This window comes from Plectropomus leopardus, chromosome 13 (assembly GCF_008729295.1).
Source record: "Plectropomus leopardus isolate mb chromosome 13, YSFRI_Pleo_2.0, whole genome shotgun sequence".
Lineage (NCBI taxonomy): Eukaryota > Metazoa > Chordata > Actinopteri > Perciformes > Serranidae > Plectropomus > Plectropomus leopardus.
Window position 1 is genome coordinate 2,592,763 of NC_056475.1, and position 24,969 is coordinate 2,617,731.

The window sequence follows — 24,969 nt, forward strand, 5'->3', positions numbered from 1 at the left end:
TCTTGACATATTGTGTTCACAAAAATGAGACAGATGAGGGACAGTGACCTTGACCTTTGACTTTTGAACACCAAATTCTAATCTGTTCATCAGAACAAATGGACATTGGCGTCAAATTTGAAGTAAGTACTTCATGGTGCTCTTAAGCTATCACATTCACAATAATGAGATAGATGCAAGGTCACAGTGACCTATGACTATCAAATTTTCACAGTTCAATCTTGAGTCCATGTCGACGTTTGTGCCATATTTGAGGAAAATTCCTTCAAGGCCTTCTTATGTTGCAACAATGCGACAGACGCAGTCACAGTGACCTTGACCTTTCACTTATCCAATCAGTTCATCCTTGATTCCAAGTGAACATTTGTGCCCAATTAGAAGAAATTTATTTAACGCATTCTCTGAGATATCACAGTTACAGAAATTAGATGAAATGTACAGAAGTACAAACAACCCAAAACATAATGCCTCTGCTCACAGCTTTTGCCAGCGTGGAGGCATAAAAATACTGCTGAGCATAAAAAAGTTTAATGTTTTTCAGCTGCAGTGACATTTTCATCTCTTACTGTGAGGATGAACTCATGTCAAGTTAGCTTTGTTATGCAATCCCATAGGCATCCAGCGCTCTATAATTTGATATGTTAGTATTCTGGAGGTGCAGACTTTAATGAAAGGTTATCATCCTCTCTTTGCCGCCTCTCCAGCAGAAGCGCTTTTCACATCAGCGAGGCATTTTCAGGGAATTCAGTTATTTTGGTGCTCTTAAAGAGCTTTTGCAAACGTCTCTAAAACCACTTCTAAATGCAGTTGTTTTTTTGGACAGCTCTCGACGTCTAATGCACCTCTTAGTGTCCCCTCATCATCCTCATTTCTATATTTTTTTTCTCCTCCAGCAAACCTCTTGTGTTGGCGGAGCATCGCGTCTGCAAAGCTCCTCACAGATGGGCAAAACACTGACCCCTAACAGACAGGAAGTAAGAAACTTGGAGATCTTTTTTTGGCATTAAGGTTTTATTAGAATACGGCATGAGAATTGCTGTTTATTAACTGTACATCAGAGTGTAACCTAATAAATATAAAGTGATCCACCAAATTTACTGTAGCATACATTGATGATAAATGTATAAAAGACAGATACAAATAGATATACTTAAATACAGTTATCTAAAACGCTTTGTTTAGAGCGACTACATAATGACATTCAGCCGAGCTGTATTTCTCCTCCCGTCCTCGTGTTCCTGTGCTTTAATAGTGATTGTCCAGACTCGACACGCTCACATTGTTGGCAGAGTTTTGAGGTCTCAGTGTCCTGTGATTACTTTCATGGGAACATCATTTGGCACAGCACGTACCGTCTACTGTGTGCAAGAACACTGACAGACTATTGAAGTTGCTTCAGTCAAGTAGGAAATTTTGCAATTTGGTTGAATTTCAAATCACAAAAGCGGTTTGAGTTGTTCCCTCCGAACCCTTCATTAGTACCAAAGTGACATGTAACACGCTGTGATTGGCACAAGATGTGTGTGTGTGTGTGTGTGTGTGTGTGTGTGTGTGAGATGAAGCTCCACTACGATGCTTTTTTAATTGGTGGCATTTCTGTAGTGATCAAGAGGGTTCTTTCACATATGTTTTGACATGTTGCAACACATTCTCACTCCCAACACATCAGATACCAGTTAGCAGTTAGTGGCCCATCGTTTATCCTTCATTACAAATCTCAGTAATGTCAGAAGAATCTCGACTAGGCTATCAAAACAAAGCGTCACACGAAATTCTTGCTCAAGTTGAAAAATTTCAAGTCGCGTGATGGACCCAAAGGTGTCGATCTCGTCACGTACAATGGGTCCATTGCGCTGCCTGGCATGAATTTGCATCTATTCGTGACTTTGCACCAACTTTGTATGTAAACTCACCATGCGAGACACTTTGTGTTCAGTGTTAACACGCCATTCCACTCCAACGTACAACATATTGCCATCGTAAACACAAAGGACCCACCACCAGCTCCTAAAATTAGTTTTAAAAATACTGTAATGTATCATGATACTGACAGTATCGCAATATATTGAATCGTATCCTCTTTATTGCGATGCGTATTGTATCGCAGGATTCTTACTCAAGGAGTAAGCAGTAGGGCTGTGTATTGGCAGTAGTTTGAATGTCATTTTAAGATATCCTCTTGCCTTTTTAAAAATGAAACAATGCATTTGTAATGATGTTTGTCCTCAGTAGAAACAAACAGGCTTTAGGCTGAATGTCACAGACAGATTAGGGAAGTCTAAAATATTGTTATTCTTAGTCTTATCATGGGATTTGCTGACAATAACCGAAATACAGAACAATGCCAGTGTTATCCGATTGTAGAAATATTGATGCCCATCAGTATATGCTTCCAATTGAAATGCAGTTAAATCTTTTATAATTATGCAATGATACACAATAGAGAAACAGGGAGACATATTTGGGTAGTAATTGCAATAATATTAATTAGTCTTTGTTCTGTATTTAAGTGTCCAGAAGTTAATTTGACTTAAGGAAGAAAAAAAATACTGTTGAACCTTCTTGTAAGCTTGTGTTGTGGTGTGAATTTTAGTGGTAAATCTTTTGACATAATTAAAAACAAAGATGTTATTTTCCTAAGCGAGTCCCACAGTTTATATACCAAACGTGTCATCACCACCAATTACTACATGTGGAGCCGGCGCATGACAAACATCACAGCTTGTTTTCAGGCTCCAGAGTTTCTGTTTTTCTACTGATGTTAGAATCACACATTTGAACCACCACGTATCTACTAATAGATCAAACTAAAGAGCACAGGACAGCAAAGGCAGCACCAGCCAAGGAGAGAGGCTTCGCTGTTTCCAGCAACATTAATGTCCGTCACTTCTGTAACTGTATGATTGTAGACGTATTGATATGACTTCACTGCCTTTACACTTGTGAAATAACTGAAACATGGCCACAGAGTCATTATTGTCTCATCCGCCACTTGTGTCATACTCACTGTTATTACATACACTGAATAACACTGCATCGATATGTCTCATGAATCATATTACATTGCTAGTTTGCTGTTTTTTAATTGCTTTTTGTACATGAGATTTCTATTTTCTACCTCGGAGAAAAGTTGCTGTGCTAAGATGACCACAGTATAGATGCAGATGAGTAAACTGGAAATAGGAATAAGGCGCTCATTGCACACTAAAAAATACAACAGAACTACGTTTCTTTTTTTTTTGTCTATTTTTTCAAAGAATAAAAGCCGTTGTGCCAAAATGAAATGTAAAAGTGAAAATAAAAACGAGTCTTGACAGTTCGTTAGCGTGAAGACAAAGATACTGCTTTGTCATTTTTGTTTTCACTTCAGGAAATGTGTGTAGGATTTAGCAGCATTTAGCAGTGCAGACTGCAACCAGCTGAAACTCCTCCCATGTGCAGAGCATGAACTTCCAGTTAGGATTCAGACATTTTTACCGTGTGGTAGATGGGCTGCTAGCCCAGCAGTTGCTCATTTGTACCCCCTCCTTTTCTTTGATAACTCAGGATTCAGACGTTGAGGAGGTTTTTGCAGAAAGCTGAATTATCTGCAGAGGCCTCTTCCTCTCTAATACAAAAAGGCCAGTTGATTTTAACTGGTAAAAACACTAAATAAAGCAGTTTCACATAACAAATCAATGTTTCCTCAGCACTGTTTGGCCCCAGAGGGACCACTAGCCTAGCACCTGCTAAATACTTCTCACATTTTTTCACTGCTAACTTAAGATCCAGACATTCAGGAAGTTTTTACCATAAGCTGAATTATCCACTTTGGTCTCTTCCTCTCCACAACAAAATTTAGGTGATTTAAATCATAAAAAAAACACTGAAAAAAGCAGTTTCATGTTAAAAATCTGTGTTTTTCAATGCTGTTCTGCTCGTCCCAGATGGGCTGCTAGCACATGCCAATTTGTGCTCCCCACTTTTTTTTTGATAACTTAAGATCCAGACGTTCAGGCGGTTTTTACCGTTAGCCGTTTTTTCAACAGAAGCCTCCTCCTCTCCATAACAAACAGACCTGGTGATTTAAAATGGTAAAAACACTTAATAAAGCAGTTTCATTAAATAAATCAGTGTTTTTCCAATACTGTTTGGCTCTTCGTGGAGGGGCTGCTAACTACAACGACGGCCAATGCAAAAACACCAGTGGCCCTATGTTGAGCCAGTGTTTGGCTTGTCCATTTTGGGCTACTGTAGAAACATGGCAGTGAACATGATGGACTCCGTGTACGAGAACTCGCTCGCTATTTAGAAATATATGACTAATTCTAAAGTTACACTTAAACCAAAGAAAGCTTACTTATTACATTATATTTTCCATTTCTGCAAATATGTCCTCCTAAATCCTACACATTGGACCTTTCGTTTTATTTATTTTTTGGCACAATGGTTTTTCAGCTATAAACTTTTGGCATTAAATGTCTGAGCATGAAGCTCTTTGGAAAGCATGAACCTAGCATGTAGCATAAAATGTGTCCTTACAGCTATGGACATACTTATTCTGAATGCACATTACAAGCACTCAAAGCAGTCAAACTTATGATTAACTCTGTTGTTTTGTTAAATCTGACTTTTGGCAGAGGCTGGCATCAGAGAAAACCCTAAGCCTAACCCCTCACCCCTTGTTTTGTTGTATCTCCATCCTGCATTTCTTAACCTGTACAATTTGACCTGTTTTCTACAGTTTTATGTACCTGTAACACGATCAAAGCAGTGGCTTGATATTAGAGGTGTCTATCATCTTAAATACATGGAATGATACCAAAACAATCCTGCTTTAAGTACATTTTTCAAAGTCAAAGAATACAGACAAATTATTTTGTTTTCCAGCCCATTAGTGTTTGGAGATTCACAGTGAGTTGAGCGACTGGATCGGTAAGAGCAGCACGGGAAAACTCCAGCCCTTCAGAAAGATATTGTTAATTCGTATAATGGGTCAAAGGCAACACACCTGCTGCGTCCTCTTTCTGTTTCGTTTCAAAACCTCGTCCAGTCGTCCGACAGCAGAAACCGGTGTAATCGAGCGGAGGCCTTTACATTCACATTATCACTCAGATTGGTCTTCTTGTTTTGTCCAAAGTTAGACGGTTGAAAACCCAAGCCAGTGATGGGAAGGATACATGGAGAGAGGAAGAATCAAAGTCTCCATTTGTTCCTCTGAGTCTTTCTTGCAGACATTTCCTTTTATTTCTCCAGATTTATCCTGTCTGTTAGAAGCTCACCAAGGCGTAGACCATACTGCGGCGGGTAATTGACCGGGGCAACAGGAAGAAAAACAGGGAGAAAACTGTAACTGTGCTGCTGTTTCGCATTAATGTCACAACAAATTCAAGGCATCAGTGGCTAAGTTTACATGCACAGGATATTCCGTTTTTTGCCTTTATCCAAAAAAAAGACAATGGGACAGAATTTCAAGTGTGCAGTCATTTTATTTGCAGAGTAAGGACATTTCTGCGCATGTCTTAGTGAATAAGGCCCAATATTCGTGCTAAGCTGTTTACGTAACTAATGAAAATGAATCCCTGTAATATTCCCTTTTACATGCAGCTGTGCATGGAAATTAACATGCCCTCTAAAGTCGTTAATCTTGCAAAAATGTGGAAAAGGGGAACGACTTGAGCTGCTTGGGCTATTTTGCTTCTTCGCGTATATATATATATTTAAGTTCTCCTGCGGTTGCAGACTTTTTTGAGCATGCTGAAACAGCCTCCATCTTTCATACCTTGAACCACCTTCTTGAAAAGGTTGGTGTTGTGATCTTTGCACATATCCAAAGAGCTGATGATATCTAAGTCTTTCATAATATTTTAAAATAGGTTTGTTTCTCCTTCCGACCAGAAATGTGGGCTTTTTCTTGGCATGCATCCCCACCACGGCCTTGGAAACTATTGGTTAGTTGGTTGTGTACAACACATGATAACGCACGGAGCTGACTCTGAACAGGCAAGAGAACATGTGTTTCAAACTGCGATAAAAACACCATTTGAAATGCATATTCTAGATTTGCTGTACACATGTCCAAAGGATGCTCCTAAAACCACAATAGCGTACCAGATTTGTACCAATTTTTAATTCCAAATAAAAATAAAGTTATTCACACTGGGAATTGTTTTTGTACTTTAAGTATACATAAGGTGCAATAGTGTATAAAACAGCATCAAAAAAGTGCCTGTGGGGGATCCCCTGCACAGAGGTCTTAAGCCCCTAATGTTCTAAAATCCGAGAAGTGTCAAAAATCTGTCAAAAAGTGTAAAATCTGCAAGACATCCTAAAATTCTAGAAACTTCCTAAAATACTTAAAACATCCAAACATCCAAGAAATGTCCTCAAATCCAAGAAATGTTGTAAATTCCCAGCGACATCCTAAAGTCCTAGACATTTCCTAAAATCCCAGAAAAATCCTAAAATCAGAGAAACATCCTAAAATCCTAGAAATGTCCTATAATCCAAGAAATGTTCCAAAATCCTAGAAAAGTATTCAAATCCTAGAGATGTATTAAAATCCTAGAAACGTCAAAAAATTTTAGAAATGTCTTGAGAAACATCTAAAATCCAAGAAATATTCTAAAATCCTAGAGAGGTATTCAAATCCTTGAGATGTATTAAAATCCTACACATTTTTTAAAAAATTGAGAAATGTCCTAATATCTGAGAAACATCTAAAATCCTAGAAATGTCCTTAATTCCTAGAAACATTTCCAAGAATATTCTGTTCACACAACTTGTAATTTCATGTAATTCAAAATGCTGTCACTATTGTATTGAAAATAAAAGCAGAATATTAGCGTGCATGTAAAAATAGCCACTGAAATCTTATCAGACAAGAGCAGATTGATAAGATTGATAATTTGTACTGACCTGTAAAGATAATAGAAGAAAGAGAGCAGATAAAAGCCCAGCTTACACCAGGACTCCTTCTGGCAGTAGTTGAGAATGTCGGCGTTCATCACGCTGACAGGATCATACATGACCTCTGACCCGTCAGCTGGCCGATGAAAAAACCTGAAAAAAACGCAGAGAGTTTTGGCTCATGCTCGCACCTTATCATCAGAAGCTTGTTAGACATCTGTTAAGGGACTGTACCTCCACAGATGGTAGAAGAGCAGCGGGATATTTAGGCCAAGTGTGACCCACTCTCCAGCACACATGAACATTAGGCAGAAGAGCCCGTGGATGGAGTACTCAGGTACCACCAACTAACCAGAACAGACACAGGGACGCAGGTTACAGGTCTGCATATAATCACAGTAACCACACCAAAAAAAAAAAACACTTAAAAACTCATGGGTTGCATGATGTGATATAACTACAATCTACAAAACCGAAATCACACCAAACACTTTCCCACAGAACGTGTTAATGTTACTCATGGCCCGCTGCTGTTACGAGTGCAAATATAGTTTCATGCACATGTAGACTGGCTGTTAGATGTTAGCAGAAATTGATGTAGTTTGACACAGATGGTTCAGATAACTAGCCTGCTTCCTCTAAATCAACAAGCTGTGAACACAACGTTGACACAGATATTATCACCTTTCAAGTCTTTTTGATGTAGCAAACGTCTGAGCAAACTGCCGCTTATTTGCACATCTAGCTGATACAGATAAACATTAGTGTTCATTTTTCCAGTGGCTTTTCTAGGCCCTGAACGTGATTGTATTTTAGAGACCCATTCCTGTTTTTCCAATGGCTTTTTAGGCACCAAACGTGGGTGTCTTTTGTTGACATGACCCTGTTTTTAAGCAGCTTTTTAGGCACCAAACACGGGTGTTTTTTGGAGGCTAGCCATTATTTGTCCACCAGGGATAATGCAACAGAAGTTGACGTTGTTGCTCATTGGTTGGGGCAAAATAACCATAATGTGGGACTGAATAATGAAGTGAAAGCAAATGAGTAAATCAGTCTAAGATTACCAGACTAGATTGGTTGGATTGGCTTTATGTAAAAAATACTGCTAAAAAAGACTATAGACTGCTTTCTTATAGCCAGTAGAGCAGAACTGTGTACATGGCTCTGCAGCAGATGAGTATTCTTCTGTGTGAGTGTGTGTGTGTGTGTGTGTAGTCTGTGCGCCGGGAAGTCGAACAGCACAGATTAGTGAACAATAGCATGTATCTCATATGTACAATAGTAAAGCGTCGAGTACGTAAGAAATTTACAGTGCAGAGAAGATATCCATATTTTCGATATGCAACCTGTTTGCCGTTTGCCAGCTTGTTTGGTATGTGATGTAATATGTCAACCGAAAGAAGGTCCAATAGCAACGACCTGAAAAAGGGCATATTTCCTGCTACCGTAGCAGAGTCGGATTTACTTCTGTCAATAAATCATTTCTGCCCCAGTGCTTGTATATTGAGTCAAGGACAGTAGTCCAGTTGAATGGCCTAATCAAGCTCTAACTGTAGCTTGGCTTAACAGAGCATGTAAACGTACTGAGTGGCACTTTGTCCCTTGCTGTGCACCACTGTGGAAAACATAGAGTCAATAAATCAATCTGTCAGTCAACAGCAAATGTTGAAATACAGGTAAACCTCTATTACCCATTTTCCCACTTTGAACCTATTGGACGCTGTTCCCATGATGGCTATTTTAACAGACTAATGGTTCAATCAGTCATAAAAACATTCATCTTTTTACAGATAAAAGACACATTATCATCGAGTTCATCTTGGAAGATATTACTCTACTCTCTGCATAAATGTATGGGCCCCAATAGCACAGTTAGCATCCCACCTTCCCTGATAATTTAAGCCCCTGTTGTAGCCCATTCTGTTTATTGATATATAATTTCAGGGACATTGAGTCTCTCTCTGACTGTAAAGTTGTTCTCTGTCTCTTCGTGTCTGCACTGCAGAGTGGTGACGGCGGGTTGTGTGGATGGGCTTCATGTGAAATGAATCAGTACGCGTCACGGTCCTCACAATGGTTAGAGAGACAAATGGTCATGCTCGTCTGGAGCCCCTCTGTTTTAGTCATCCATCAGCAGGTAAAAAAAACAAGTATTACTCACTCTGCGGAGCAGGTTGCAGATTCTTTCAATGTTGAGAATCCTTTCTCTCTGTGGACATAAAGAAAATCTGGTTAACAGTGGGCATTTCTTCATCCTGCGCACAGATTGTGTCTTTCCATTAAAATAAATATATTAAGGATTATACATGCTTTCAAGTTTTAGATAATTATTGTCACAGGTGGCTACATCCACTTCTTTAATACAGTCTATGGGTGAAACATCAATAAAATAAAAAAAACTAGACCTGCTATGTGCTTGCAATTAAACAGAGATTCATGCAAAAATATAAATGTTAATAATAATAATAATAATAATAATAATAATAATAATACAGTTTATTTTTATAGCACATATCAAAACTAGCGCTTTACACATAAAATCACAATAAAATGCACAGGACATTTTGTCAAAAGCAAAAATACAACACAAAAGAAAAAAAATTAAAAATAATTATATAAATAATGATGATGATGATGGTGATGATGATAATAATAAAATAATAGCAACAATAATAATAATAATTCAAAGAGTAATTATAGGAATGCCTTTTCATAAAAATAAATCTTCAAAAGTTATTTATAAGAAGATAGTGATGTAATGGCTCTAGTAATAAAAGATGCATCGGTACAATACACATTGATTCTTTCTGCAATACACCTCGACCTTAACCCCTAAAAAATACAGATTAATGAATAATGACTAACCAACTTCATATACTATCTCAGACTCTAAAGTTGATTTCTGTTATAAAGCTAAAAAAACGATGTAACCAAGCATGAAAAATAAAACGCGAGTTGATGAGAAACTTATGGAAACTGTTTGTCAGTGCATGAAGACATCAGCCACATCTGAAGCAATAAGGACATCAATGTTATGTGCAGACATTTTGCACTAAAGCTAATAGTCATGAGTCCCCTGTGAGCCATGATCGAGGCCTTACTGATCAGTTTAAGAAATGAAAGCCATCTGTCTTCCACTTGCCAGCAGCTAAAGGCCTCTAATGGTGACATTTTATTTTGGTGTCCATCGATTAGCTAGCAGCTTGAATAAGATGTTTTGCTTTTTTTACTCATCCACTTATTAATCTGTATCCATCACTAGGCTGAGAGAACAGGTAAACACAATTGTGTGGTAATTAACAGACAGGTTGTTAATTTGTTTTGCTTCATTTGTTTGCGGAACAAAAATACATCAAGTAGATAAGCAGTGTGTGTAAACTATACCGGTGTTTGTTTTCCCCCTGAGTTTACTGAAGCCTCAGCTGGAGAGAGTCTCATTTTATGACATATTGAAGCATCTGTCTTAGTTACAGGGTGACGGCTTCCAGTATTAATGCTACTGTGATTCCCTTTAGCCAGCCTGCACCTTTTTTATGAATCTGTGGCCATAAACGAAACCCCCCGAGTGACCTGAAAGTGGATTTTGCCCTGAATTTACAACATTGAGCCTCTGAGCCAGACGCTCGCTCTCCAGCCTCACTGTCTATTTGCAGTTGTTGCTTTTGCTTTTCTGTCATTTTCTTCCTTTTGCTTGCTCCGTGCACGGCATCCTTCCACGACACAGAGCTTAAAAATGTAAAGAGGACAGTGCTGGACCTGCCAGCAAAGCCGCTGTGCGTTTTATGGTTTTGTAATTGCGCTCATAAATTGTTGTCCTGCAGATACTCGGCTCTGCTGATTTTACAGCCTGGAGCCTCCCCGAGATGCCCTAATTAGTGTCAGGTCATCCTCTTCACTATGAATTTTTAATTGTTCCAACAAGGGAAACACAACTGAAGACATTTATCAAAGGCAGCGCAGACCTTTTCACAATATACAGAATAAATAAAAGAAAAGCAGGCCAAAGACTGTTGTCAAGTATGGAAAATAATCTGCAGAGAATAAGTAATCTTATCAAGCAATTAAGAATAAAATAACTGATTTCACTGACGAACAGCCTCATAATTTTCCACTATCGAAGGCTTGAAATGAAGGAAATGTCAAGAGCTTGACTTTTGTAATTTGCTATTTCATGTAGAGAGACATAAAACCGAGGCCATTCGACTCCGCACCCCTCTTTTTAAGATACTTAATTTTGTCAGCTAGCCAACTTCCAGTCTTTTCTACAATAGCAGCAAGTCTGCTTTTTACTGCTGTGCACAACCCAGTCACCAGAATGAATTGTACATTTCTACAAAACATGCATTTGTTATATTTTTACAATGTCATGTAGCAGATATGTTTAAACTTTAGCTTTCAGCAAGGCTGTGGTTAATATGTAGTCAGCCAGAAAAAACACTTGATTATCATTAAGAGAAGATCATGTTTTGGCCTAAAATACCAACATTTGGTGGCATAAAGGCTGCTGGAAAGCAAGGACGGGTCGGTAGAAAAACACAAATGCTGCAATCTATCAGTAAAAACAAGAAACAATTCATTATGTCGATAAAAAACACCAGGTTTGGTTGCTCAAACATTGCTGAGAAATTACGCAAATTGTCAGTGAAAAACTCTGAGGTATGGTGGCTATAATTACACTGTGAATACTTACCTAGATTTCATTAATCAAACACAGCCAGGAAATGCCCTGATATGTCGGTGAAAAACATCCAGGTTTGGTGACTCAAACAGCGATTTGAAACGTTGTGATAGGTCAGTGAAAAATGCCTGTTACGTGGCTTAAATGTCAATGTGAAACGCTGCGATATGTCTGTGCAAAACCCAAATTTGATTGCTCAAACTCCACTCGGAAACACTGCAATATATCCACGAAAAACTAGATTCAGTGGCTCAAACATTGCTGAGAAATGCAACAATGTGTCGGTGAAAACCACCCAGATTTGGTGGCTAAAATGACGCTGGGAAACAGTGTGATATTTTGGTGAAAAGCAACTAGATTTGATTGCTCAAATACCGCTATGAAATGTCACATTAAGTCTGTAAAAAATCACTTAGGTTCGGTGGCTCAAGTGGCGATTTGAAACATTGTGATAAGTCAGTGAAAAATGCCAGTGCTTAGTAGCTTAAATGCCACTGTGAAATGCTGCGATATGTTAGTGAAAAGCACCTAAATTTGGAGGCTAAATTGACACTGGCAAAAACTGTAACGTGTTGGTGCAAAACACTCCGGTGTGATTGGTTAAACGGCACTAAAAGCCGCAAATGTCGGTAAAAACCAGTTTATAGGCTCAAATGCAGCTGGGAAACAATGCAGTAAGTAAAAAACACCAGTTTTGGTAGCAGCAAAGGGTTGCCAAAATAAAAAACCAAAACAATGTTGTTGGTTTTGAACAGTGGCCTGCAGTGGTGTCCAACCACTTGATACACCATCCATGATTCCCTTCACCTCCTGATGACAAAAGTCTGTTCATAAACTCCATCACTTTAGACATGTTTATATGTATAAAACATAAAAATATAACCTATTTGTGGTCTGCAAAAATGTACAATGCCACCTCCCCCCCGGTGACTGGTCTGCTGTGCACATAAACCTGATTTGGAAACACATGTTTCATCCTCTCCCGAAATAATCTTGTAATTTCTCTCTTTTACCGACAAATATTTACCGCCTGTGTGCTCTTTGCAGACAGCTGCAGCTGAGCGAACAGGCTTTGCTCTCTGCTAACATCAGAAATAATTGCTGTTTATTTTCCAAGGCTGCCACCGTGTACAGTGTGTCTTTTTCTGTTTGTGCAGTTTATTGATTTTGGGTGAGAACAGCAGCATCGCATCCTGGCAGATGATGTTCCCTGTGAGGACATCTGACATGTTGACACGTGCAGGTTGTTAGTTATAGGTTGAAGAGACACCTGTCCAAAATAATACAAATCCAGCAGCCAGGAAGCTTGTAATGTTCAATATTTGTTGATACTTTGTCTGAAAAAGCAGCTCTTTGTCTTTGTCTGAAGGGAAACAAATAGCATCCTCTTTGATCTGATAATTCACATCAGTATTTTTTTTCCCGAGCTCTTGTTTGCAGTTGCATTATATTTTACAGGTGTTGCAGTTATTGTGTCCACCCCCCTGTAGCTGGCGTGCCTCCACACTCCCACAGTCTGCTTTCACAGCTTCCTCTCCCACTCCTCATCACTCTCACTTTGCGGTTCAGATGCAGGTTCACATGATTGCCAGAACATTAGCTAACTTGTGAAAAGGGAAATTCACAGCAACGGCAAGTCGCTTCTGATGATGTTATTTTATGTTTTTGCAAAAAGATGGAGACAGAGATTTTCAGATATGGTTTAAAGTGAACGAGTCTGTTCTTATCGCAGTGAGGTGAATCTCATATCGGGGCTTTTATTTTGGTGACAGCGCGGTGTCTCAATGTACAAACAACGGCTTCATTTGCATCCATCTCTTTAATTGATTAGACCAACGAGCCGCCGTCTTCGCAGAAGGTTGATTGCTTCAATCTGCATACAGATGAGCGTTCAAGGCAAACGCAGCCTGGGTGCTACGGTTGCAATCACCTGGCAGCTTGTATTAGTAGGAAGTGTTTTCAAAGAAGTACAAATATTTGATGTTGACTAAATGCAGCTGAGTAAAACATTTGAAGGGTTTCTTTCGAAAATCACAACCTTCATTTACATAAAATTATGCTTTTTTTTTTTCACCTGGTCGGCAGAAGAAAACTGAAATATGTTACATTTTCATGTCTCACACGTAACATATCAACATTTCAAAAGGGCGGAGGTAATAGTGAATGCTTTGTCACTAATGCAAGATGCCTGCCAGCCAAACAACTGTTTGAAACCAACAAACAGCAAAATGGGTTGCTTTTTTAGTGAGTCATTGCTGGGTTTCAAGCTGCTTTTTAGCCCTAAAATGAGGATATTTTTTAAGGGACCCGTTGCTGTTTTTCCTTTGCCTTTTTAGCCCTGAAACATGGGCGTTTTTTAGGGACCCCTTGCTCTTATTTCTGTGAACTTAGCCCCAAAATGTGGGTGTTTTCACAGTTTTTCAGGTGGCTTTTTGGTACCCATACGTAGTGACCTGTAAATCTTCTGCAGCTTTTCAGCCCTGAAATGTGGGGAACAGTGGCTCTTACTTCTTCTGACTTTAGCCTGGAAATGTGGGTGTTTTTTTAGCAACCTACGGCTGTTTTTCCTTTCGATTTTTAGCCCCCAAATGTGTTTTTTTTTAGAGACCCTAAAACCAGTTGTTTTGTTATGAGTCATTGCTGTGTTACTTGCTGCTTTTTAACCCTCAGACTTGGGTGTTTTTAGGGACCCGCTTCTATCTTCCCTGCAGACTTTAAGCTCCGAAATGAGGGTATTTATTTTAGCAACCTTCAGCTCTTTTTGTGTGTTCCAAAACATTTTCCTGATCGTTAAAAAGGGGCTTTTGTGCCTAAATCTAACCAAACATTAACAAATGTTGAAATGTAAAGTTTCAGTCTATCTGTTACATATTAACATGCAAATGTAACGTGTCCCCAGTTTGCAGCACGTTCGTTGCTAAAATATTTTTGGGTGATTGGGCTTCTCCATTGTGTTTACAGGCTGAAATGACAGTGTGGGATTCTTGTTAAAAAAAAAAAAAATCACTCCTTATAAACTCAGTCTGTGATATTGGCTGATACATTTCAGGTCCTATGTGACGTTTTTGAAGTAAAATCTTCAATTTGTTCTCAGTATTTATGTGCAGCTCAGTGAAGGTTCCTCCTGTAACAGTACAGAGGGGATTTCTGTGTGAGTGTGATGGTTTGATCATCCTTGAAAGAAGAGAAACAGCAGGGTTCTTACCGCTCTGGTGGGATTGCTCTGATCAATGGGGTTTTTGAAGTCTGTGCGGAGCTCATCAAATGCAATGATCTGAAAAATAACAGACACGTTGGTTTGTTCTCAATTAGTTACTTTTACAGCACTAATGAATGCACATACTGTAACTGTAATATAAAAAAAGACAGTTGCTTTCAACACACAAAATATTCTTGTCTCAGCCTGTCATACAATGCTGTTGTAACTATCCTACAACAGTTTACTCTGCTGCACACCCACCACATCTTGTCCAGCTGCAGCCACATTGTTCACTTTGCCCGAGCACAGTGATTAAATAGTTAATGTGTACATAATTACTTACAGCCTTGCTCTTTTTCTGTACAATGTGTAAGCTCCTACATGCGTCACTATTGCTGTCTTAAATTGGATACCTTTGTACTTATAATTGCTATTTTGTAAGTGCGTTCACACTGAGAAGTATGGCACAAAGCAGTGCACTGTGAGTACACAGATGGTGCATAACGGTCAATAAAGCCTCATTTCACTGCACAAAAACCCTCACACCCACTAACATCTGGCTTTTGGGAAAGGTTGCAATCGACGTTCACACCTGGGTCAAATGACTCTGCAGTAACAGGAGTTTATCACCTCCGGCTCTGATCGGCATTCACGTGAACAGAACACCCGGGTGTTAGTGCTAATTTTAGCCCCTCATCCTGCGAGATGCTGTGACGTCGCCACAAGTGAAATTACATTGTTGTTTTTAAGTGTTAGCAACTTATATAAACCACATCAATCTGACTTAACTTGATCATGAAAAAGAGGATTATTCCAAAAATGAAGTTAGGAGATCTGCGAGTTCTGTTTTCTTAACATGTTTAAGAAAATACAAATATGACTGACTATTTTGGAACCAGCAGAATGCATATACTGATATATAGACGTTGCTAAATCTAAGAAAAGACTGATTTAATTAAACTTGTCATTTTTAAGTTGCAACAACTTCATAATATTTAGTAAATATAAATTTTGAATAAACTTAATAAATAGATACAAGTTAACATAAATTAAGACAGATTTTAACGAAATATTTTTCAGGACAATTGGTTTCCTACATTTTTTTTAAAGTAAAATCAACTTGACAGATTTTACAGTGTACAAAAGATGCCAAATGGTGAGTCATTCATCAGATGTTGGTGATAAGATTATATGATATATAATTTGATATGGACATCATGATAGCAGTAGAAATTTACATTGAAAGAGTATTTTATGCACCAATTTATGCATTTTCTTTTTTTCAAAGTAAAAGTCCTTTGCCCTTTTATGTTTTTAAATGCACATCCTCCTGACACCCCCCCCAGAATTCTACACTTGTGAATAAAAAGATCAAAATATATGAAATTGATGTCAGTGTAGAGAAAACACCATTGTTTAGATAAAAGCTCTCTAACTGTTCCCTGTGAGGTGATAATTTTTTTCTCACCAGCTCCCTGATTAATAGCTCTATAAAAACACTAATAATTCTTGGTGTAAAGGCCACCCGCTACGCTTATCATCAGTCAGGCTTTTAAGCAGCTCGGCTTATCTTTGACGGCTCATTGAAAAGCAATAAAAACGCAGACATTAGTTGCAGATGAGTGAGCATCTGATTTGCGTCAACAGTGACTGTGAAATTATATGTGAAAATACTGTCTTTCAGGAGTGGAAACAGTGCTGATGCGAGTCTATATGGCTCTGCCTTGTCTTCCTTCGCACTTGTAAACAGATGCAGTTTCCATGGCGACATGGTGAGCCCCTCAGCGGGCTCCATGGTTACTATAGCATCGCACAGGCGCTCTGATTGGTCGGGAGCCGCGTAGAATTGGGGTGCTGCACTCGTGGGTAGAGGCAGACTGGGGGGAAGGGGTGAACATAGTTTGATAACAGTCACATGGCTGAATGGTGAGCCAGACACACGCTTCTCCCCGTCTCTTTCACACACAGACACACTGACTGACTCATATGTAGTCTCACCCACTTAGTCAATTGGTACGTTAGTCATTTCAAGTCTTATGTTCATAATGATGTGTTATGTATTTCACATTATCCCTGCCTCCGTGGATCGAATGCGAAAGGTGAGGGATCAAAGCTGCGGTGTTTGTCTGCTCTTGTGTAACCAGCTGAGCCGGGTGCGCCGGTGTCCAGCGGTATCTGTGCAAATTCCACTCAAAAAGCCGCAGGCAGAAATATTCACAACAGTCTGGCGGTGGAATTTATGATCATTGTTTTTTTGCTGTCTCCCTTTACTCATTTTATGCAGTTTGCTGAAGCACCTTGTTTGAGGAGCTTGTTTGTTGTCTCTGGGATCGTAGGAGTGTTTTACTGTGTAGGGAGCCTGTTGTTTAATGTGTCAGGGTCAGATGAGCTCCACTTAATTATACTCATGATAAACCAGCTATAAGCAGGTTGCTGTGTGGGAATAGATGAAATACATGTAGACTTGACCCTTTGAAACCTGAGCAAATTGGCTGATTTAATTTAAAAACATGGGAGGAAGGCAACGAGCAATTTCACAAAAAATGACCAAATAAATTTAAAAAAAATGAGTAAAGAGAATAACCTAAAAATCTGTAAAAAAAAAAAAGATAAAATGAATAAACCAATAAACAAGAACATTGCTAAAATTAAATTACAAAAATATATACATGATGTAGCATATTTTTTTAATATAAAACTAAAATAATCATATGTTCATATTTCCCTGTTAAAATTTTTTTAATATTTCTGACTTTTTTGTTTCAGTTTCTTGTACATTGTCTTTTTTCATATTTACAAAACGTATTTGCTCATGTTTCAAAGGTTTAAATGCTTGTTAAAGGGGGTCTGAATTCAACACAAAATCGATATTTTCCCTCTTAACTGTAGTGTTATTATCTGTATATATTACTTTAGAGTGTTATCAGCTGTAGGGATGTCTGCCTTCTCTCTAATATAATGTAACAAGACTCAGCTTGTGGTGCTTAAAGCGCCCAAAAAATGAAAAATTACACCCCCCCTCCCATCCAAACTTTTGACAACAGCAATGTCTTTTTTCAGAAATCATAACCGATCTTGGTGGCGGCTTTTGTGTCTTTATGTCTAACAAATTTCCAACTTTCACCCATAAACCTGCTGTTGTCCCTGTACGTGTGAAACCATGAGTCCATGTTTTCATAAAGATTTAGTGTGCCAGTATATCAAGCATACTATGCTAATGACATATGTCAAGTGACATTATATAATGCCAGTAACAAGCAAACAGAGTTGAAAGGTTGGCAGTTTGATCCCCGGCTCCTCCAGGCAACATGTCGAGGTATCACAGCAAGATACTGAACCATAAATTGCTTGTGTGTGTGTGTGTGTGTGTGTGTGTATGTGTGTGTCTGTGTCTGTGAGTGTGAGTGAGTGTGTGTGTGTGTGTGTGTGAGAGTGAGGAGCAGGTGGCACCTTGTACGGCAGCCTTGGCCAGCAGTGGATGAATTTATGTGTGTGAATGGGCGACTGTGACTCTTGGTGTAAAAGCACTTTGAGTGATTTTTAAAATATAGGATCTAAGTTCATTTTGAAGAGAGACCGTATGAATTTAATGTGAAAACGGATGTTTGTTGTGAAGAGAAACGATGCATGTAATGAGTAAATTGGCACGTAGTTCCTGAACATCCAAAACTGACACAGGATGGTTACCTAGCACGTCACATTTTGAAGTGACGAGTAATTAACCAAATGTCGTACGAATTGGGAGTTTGAATGTGTTAGCAAAGACATTAGTAAAATTAATCACTCTAACGTTGTACGCTTGTTATGTTTATCTCTTCAAAAAAAATTCAAATTGTGTCACTATTTTCAGTGGTTTTTGAATATGAATATCAATATTTTTCAAGGTGTTGTATTGAAGCTAGAAATGTCAGTATAGTGACAACATTAGTCCCTGTGGAAAACTGCTCACAACAAGGTCTGTGAATTATCTTGAGAAAAATCATTTCTGAAAAGAGAGATTTCTGTTGAGTTTTTCAAATGTATTATTTTTTTTTTTTTTGGCACTTTGATTTCCACAAGCAGAAATGCCATCTACTTCTGTTATATTGGAGAGGAGGCAGACATCTCTACAGCCAATATCTCCAACACAAAACTATCTACGTTAATAAATAGCACGACAAGTTAGAGGAGAAAATGACTTAGGGGGTGAACTTTCCCTTTAAAATCTTGTGTTTGTCAGGTTTCTGAAACTCTGTGGTCTGTTTCAACTAATTATGTCTTTGCAGCTCGATGTGTGGGAACAATGTGTCATTTGGTGGCTTTTAAGAGGCAATTGAAAATGTCAGTCACATATAGGTACAATTACACTGATATTCAGCTCAGACATTTTATGGATAACATTACCTCTGGAGTACCTGAGCAATGTGTGTGTGCAGTGTTCCTGTCAGTGTGTAGGTGGACTGTGTTTGTCTGCGAGTGTGGGCCGGAGCGTGGACGTTTACAGGCCCTACATGTGCCCTGTTTTAATGAGTGTATATGCAGTAGCTCAGTGATACTCAATGTATGCCCCATGGGCCAAATCTGGGTCAGTGCCCCCCCAACTATTTTCCAATTCATAATAAAGATAAAGTGATTCATTGTTTTGTTACTTTTAGTATATATGAGGTGCCAGAGTGCATAAAACAGCACCAGAATAAAGCTTTTTTATCAAATAAAGTGCCAGTGGAGGATCCCCTGCAACCCAACAGAGGTCCTAGCAAAGCCCCTAATGTCCTAAAATCCTAGAAAAAACAGAAAATCCTAGAAATGTTTGGAAATCATGAAAATGTCCTAAATTCTAGAAATGTCCTTAAATCTTAGAAATGTCCTAAAATCCTTGAAACGTCCTGAAACCCTAGAAATGTCGTTGAAATCCTAGAAATGTCTTAAAATCTTAGAAACATCCCATAATTCTAGAAAATCCTGAAATCCCTGAAATGTCCCTAAGCCCTGGAAATTTCCTCAAATCCAAGAAATCCTAGAAATATCACTAAAATCTTCAAAATGTTCTAAAAGTTCTGGACATATTCTGAAATCCTAGAAATGCCCTAAAATAAAAAAAAACGTACTTAAATCCTAAAAATGCCCTAGAATTCAGGAAAAGTCCTAAAATCAGAGAAAAATCCCCAAATCCTAGACATTTTCTAAAATTTTAGAAGCATCCTTAATTCCTAGAAATGTCCTAAAACCCAAGATATGTCCCTAAAACCTAGAAACATTCCAAAGTCCTGGAAATGTCCTAAAATCCTAGAAATGTCTAAAAATCCTAAAATTGTCCCCAAAAAAGTCCTTAAATCCTAAAAATGTCCTGAAATTCTAGAAACGTCCTAAAATCAGAGAAATATCCCATAATCCTCGAAAGTCCTTAAATCCTAAAAATATCCTAAAATTGTAGAAGCATGTATGGTGCCGCTGATTCTGGCCCCTAGCCTCCTGTCATTCTGCAAAATTGGCCCCTAAGCAAAGCAGGTTTCGTGCCCCCTCTGTAGCTGGTGTGCACAGTTGTTACTCACCTGCCATATGACGAAGAAGATGAGCGCGGCGCACAGCACCAAGGTGAGCATGTAGCAGAAGGCCGCAAAGGTGAACGCCATGGCTGAGCCGGCCAGCCTGACGACGAGATGGGTCGAGAGAGAGAAAGGGAAGTTCTCCCTTTGCTCTCTGCCTCTCTCTGGCTATTGCTGTCCCTCCTTCTCTTGGCGGAGGTTATTATTGTCTGCCCCCCCCACTCTTGATGTCCTCCAGGAAGGTAGAGCACTCAGTTTTAGTAACAATCAATAATCAGCATGGCTCCCATTCTTTGTCTCGTTTTTGTTTACCTGACAGCAAACCTGTCTCGCTGTGATTTAGGAAGCACTTCTGTGTAGCCACAGTTGTGTCGTTGGCCTGATGCTCCTTTTTTTCAGTCTCTGACAGGCAAGATGTCTGTCTCCTCCTCCTCCTCCATGTAGTTTCTCTTTAAACAAAGCCTACACATTTCTCTCTCTCTTTCTCTCTTTTTCTTCTCTCACAGTAAACCCAAAACTGTCTGACTGACACTCCGACAACAGAAGCACAGGAATCTCGTCACACTGAGCGTTAAAACAGCCGGGACGATTATCGCCAAAGATGGTTATGGCTTGTGATAGTTGAGTTTATGGCTTTCAGTTCATCTGTTGCTTTAAATCAACAACACAATCAATGACGCACGTTTGAAATAACTGTTTTGCAAATTACAATTTACACAGCCAAATTCTGTTTTTTTTTTTTTTTTTTGGTTGGCACGTTACTTATTTTATTACTAAATTTTTGAGAAATTATCACACCGATATTCTGATCATTTCAGGTATTGCTTTGCATATTAGACAAATTTTGACAAAGCAAATAACACCAGATTTAAGTATAAAAATGAGTATAAATCAGTTAGGCGGTAGATATTGGAATCAGGTTTCAAATTAAACAACTATTCAACAACACAATGCCAATAACGCGCATCCACCAGGACTTAGAAAAACAAGATCAGAGCACGACATTGATAGTTGATCAGGCTTAATTATATCGAGTAGAGAATACCTGCGTCTGGTCGGAGACGTGTCTGCCACTGAACAGTCCACTGTGTCCTCGTCTCTGTCAATTTGCACCATGTCACAGTTCTCTCTGCATCTTTCTCTCATCCCCCAGATTTCTCCGAAAGCAATGGGTTTTTTTGTCTCTGGAGGGTGAATTATTAAATAGAGGAGGGGAAAAAGGGGGGGAGTGCGATTTAAGCTGCAGAATATCTACATGTTGAGCCGCGTTTATTCTGATTTTTAATAATAATCTCCAAGAGGTCATAAGTTAATTAGTCCACCTTTCTATTCTATTCTACCTTTCTCCCTAAAAGTCCCTTTTCATCTCTTTGCAAACAGACCTGATTGTGTTTCCTGAGTCTACTGTCTTCCTCTGTTTCTTAGACTGAGAGAGAAATATTTCTATCACGCTTGATGTTGAACGGTTAACCAATAGCATCGCTCCCTCCCTCTCTCCTCTCTCTCCTCCTCCTCTGTGTCTGTCAGTCTCCCTCTCTCTTGCATTTATACATTTCCATAATCCCTCTCTCCCCGGGGAGCGATGAGGGGGCAGGGCAGCCTGCAAATGTTTTTTTTTTGCCTTTTGTCTGCATCCCTCTTTCTTCCTCTTCCCACTTCTCTCTGTCATTTCCTCTCTCCAGAGCCTTCAGTCACCCGTCAATTCGTGAAATGGAAGTCTGTTTCTTCGGGGGGTGTTGCTCTCAATCACCTGTCATTTCTTTTCATTTCTTTCTGCTCTGTTGGCTGTTAACACAACATCTGTTAAAATTCTCATTTTCACTTTTTGTTCATTCTCTTTTTTTTTTATCCTCCCCAATTTCAGTTTATTAATGAGCAGATTTCAGAAACCACTGGTGCCATCTAACGCACGCTGCTGTCACTTCCTCTGCTACAAACATCCCATATGATCATCACTGATTCTCTACATCATTTCTTTGACAAAAAGTCTATAAGCAGGGGGCGTTTTTAGGATTTTAGGACATTGGGAGCGTAACCCGGATCCTCCTTTTTGATGAACTAACTTAATTTTGATCCTTTTTATGCACCCTGGCAGCTTATTTACCCTGAGAAACTTTAAAAAAAAAAAAACTTAGAAATTGTAATATTGAAAATATTAGTAGTTTTTAGCAATTAGTACTGATTAACAGAATACTTTACAACAGCTATCAAAATCAATATTAGGGACTGTCTGTTATTTATGAGAGGGGCAGGGATGATGCAAAAAGTGGGAAGCATGTCAAATAATGTTTTTTATTTTTGGCTTAGGAGAGAGACACAACTTTACATGGCTGTATCTTGTATTTATTTTACAGATGAGTTTTGAGAAAACATGCCATCAAAACCTATGGGCCTGCAGGTTTGGGAGGCATGTTTTCTTAAAAAAGGGATGTTTCAGGATGTTTTCTTTATAAATTCTTGTTGATTATTTTTTCTTTGAAAATTTCTTTTTTCTTTTAAGTTTTTTTTTGTGATTTAAAAAAATGTTTTTTTTTCTTTTCAGTTTCATTTTTTTGTCAATTTGTTTTCTTTTAAATTTTTAGGTGATTTTTTTTAAAGAAAACATGTCCTCCACACTTGCGAGCCTGTGGGCTTGAAAGGCATTATAGCCATTGATTTTACTTTGAATATTTCAGTGATTCTTTTTTTTTCTTTACATTTCTTTTGTGATTGTTTTTTTTTTGGTATAAACTTTTTTGTATTTTTTAAATTTTTTTGTTAAATTTGTTTGTTTGTTTTTCCTTAGTACCTTATTCTTATTAAAAAGAGAGTTGGATTATCAGGCTATATTGTACAGCATATAGCAGACTGTATGGCTGATTGCCAGTCATAAAAATGTGGAGTGAAAAAAGCTATTTGGGTTACAGCACGTAGCAGTGAAAGTGATATTCTGCAATCTGGGTTACTGTGTTAGCCACCTAATGCTTAAGCAGAGGTTGCTGCTCTATTTCGGTTTGCGGTGTTGTCTGCGGTCAGGGATTCCCTGCAGTCTGGTCAAACTGTGTCGAGATGTTATTTTGGATGTTAATTACTTTCTCACTTGTGTCTCTCCTGAAGCCATTTAGGTTGTTGAACCGGCTAAGCAATAAAATAACTCTTAATGAGATATGCAGAGTTTGTTTGGAGAAATCCACTTTTATAGCAGCTATTTTTCTCTCTGTGTCACAGTGAGTAATCACACTGTGTGTTTATCAGTTTCTTAGTTTAGTCATAGAGTTATATGAACTGCAGTTGGATGCCACGGGTGCTGAAGGCTGCCAGACAGCCCTGGGCTGAGAGCGTTTGGCTCCATCTGCAGCCAGGAGTTCAGAAATCATAAGCACCACATGAGTGTGTCTGGGCCAAAGTCACCGGAGGAAGTCCAAGAAGGTTAATCTTCTGGCCCTCAGAGCGAACACTCAACTCCTGAGTTTGCTCCCATTAAAATTACTTCACTTGATGTTCAGCCATGTAATATACAGGGGAGGATTATCGGACAGTTGGCCCCTGGGGACAGTATGTAAAAGGCCCCCCTACCTCACACACAGAGGAGCATTTTTTTCCCCCAAAAAGCATTTTAAAGTTAAATAAACAAATGCATACAGATCAATAACGTACAAAAATGACAAAGAAAAAAAAAGATGTGCATTAACACATGGACTTTGTAGTTTTTTAGCCTCTTTTGGTGTCATAGTTTTGCATATTTTCTCTTCATCAGTCATAATGCCCCTTTATGTGGTTTTGTACCTTTTTGTAGTTATTTTGTGTCTCTTTGCAGTTCCTTTACATCTCTTTGTGTTAAATTTTAATCATTCCCTTGTCACAACATGGTGATTTTTTTTAAAGATGTTTTCCAGGGCTTTTTTGTGGTCATTTTTAGTCTCGTTTTGGTCACGTCATGTTAATTTAAGTGACATTTTGCAGATTTACCTCTCTTATTAACAGAGAAATGTTTAAGCATTCCCCAAGTATTATTTTGTTGTAATATTCACTACATTTATGGCTTTTTGTCATGGGTTTTGGTTGTGTTTTGGAATTACTGCACCCTTTTAAACCATATTTCCTCTAGCCCACAACAAGATTGAACCAGTAAATTGTGTCAAAATTAATTTCAGACATAACTCAATTTTGACCTAAATTGTACCTACTGGGGTTAACCTTTATTAGCCAAATGACTAACCAGTTGTCTGTGTATAAGGAAAGTGGAAATAGCCTCTGACACCACCCAATATTGGTGCCGTCGCTGAAAAATGCATGTTGATCAAGACAAAAATATTATTTGATTATGTGGATGGTGTTGTGCATCATAGCTGCTGTAACTGTTATTTAAAAAAAGAGGAGTAATTAAACCGGTTGTTGAAACAACAAGATTGTTTGTCACTTTAAAAGTTATGGAGTATGTTTGTAGTCTCATTACTGGCTTTAGTCTGCCCACTAGTGGTGAAAATAAGTGACTGCAGCTGATGTTCTTTCACAGTTTTGTTAGTCACACTGCAAAAAGCATGCCATGAAACCCCAAAATACTTTACTAAGATGCAGAATAATTTGCTAGCTGATGTCAATTTATTTCTAACCTGTTTATTTGTGTAGTCTAAACAGAAATGTTGTAGTAGATGACACATTGTCAATGATAATTTCAGAAACCACATTACCAAAATGTT

The 24,969-nt window shown here is 38.5% G+C and overlaps 1 protein-coding gene across 1 annotated transcript; it reads right to left on the bottom strand.

The window, feature by feature from the left end:
• Positions 1-4,129: 4,129 nt before the first annotated feature.
• On the bottom strand, positions 4,130-20,991 carry cnih2 (cornichon family AMPA receptor auxiliary protein 2). Its single transcript, XM_042499690.1, has 6 exons — positions 20,297-20,991; positions 14,772-14,840; positions 9,050-9,097; positions 7,123-7,235; positions 6,898-7,041; positions 4,130-5,277 (listed from the first exon to the last, which is right to left on the bottom strand). The coding sequence occupies exons 1-6, from the start codon at positions 20,375-20,377 to the stop codon at positions 5,250-5,252; spliced, it is 483 nt and encodes a 160-aa protein (XP_042355624.1). The 5' UTR covers positions 20,378-20,991; the 3' UTR covers positions 4,130-5,249.
• Between the last annotated feature and the right edge of the window lie 3,978 nt (positions 20,992-24,969).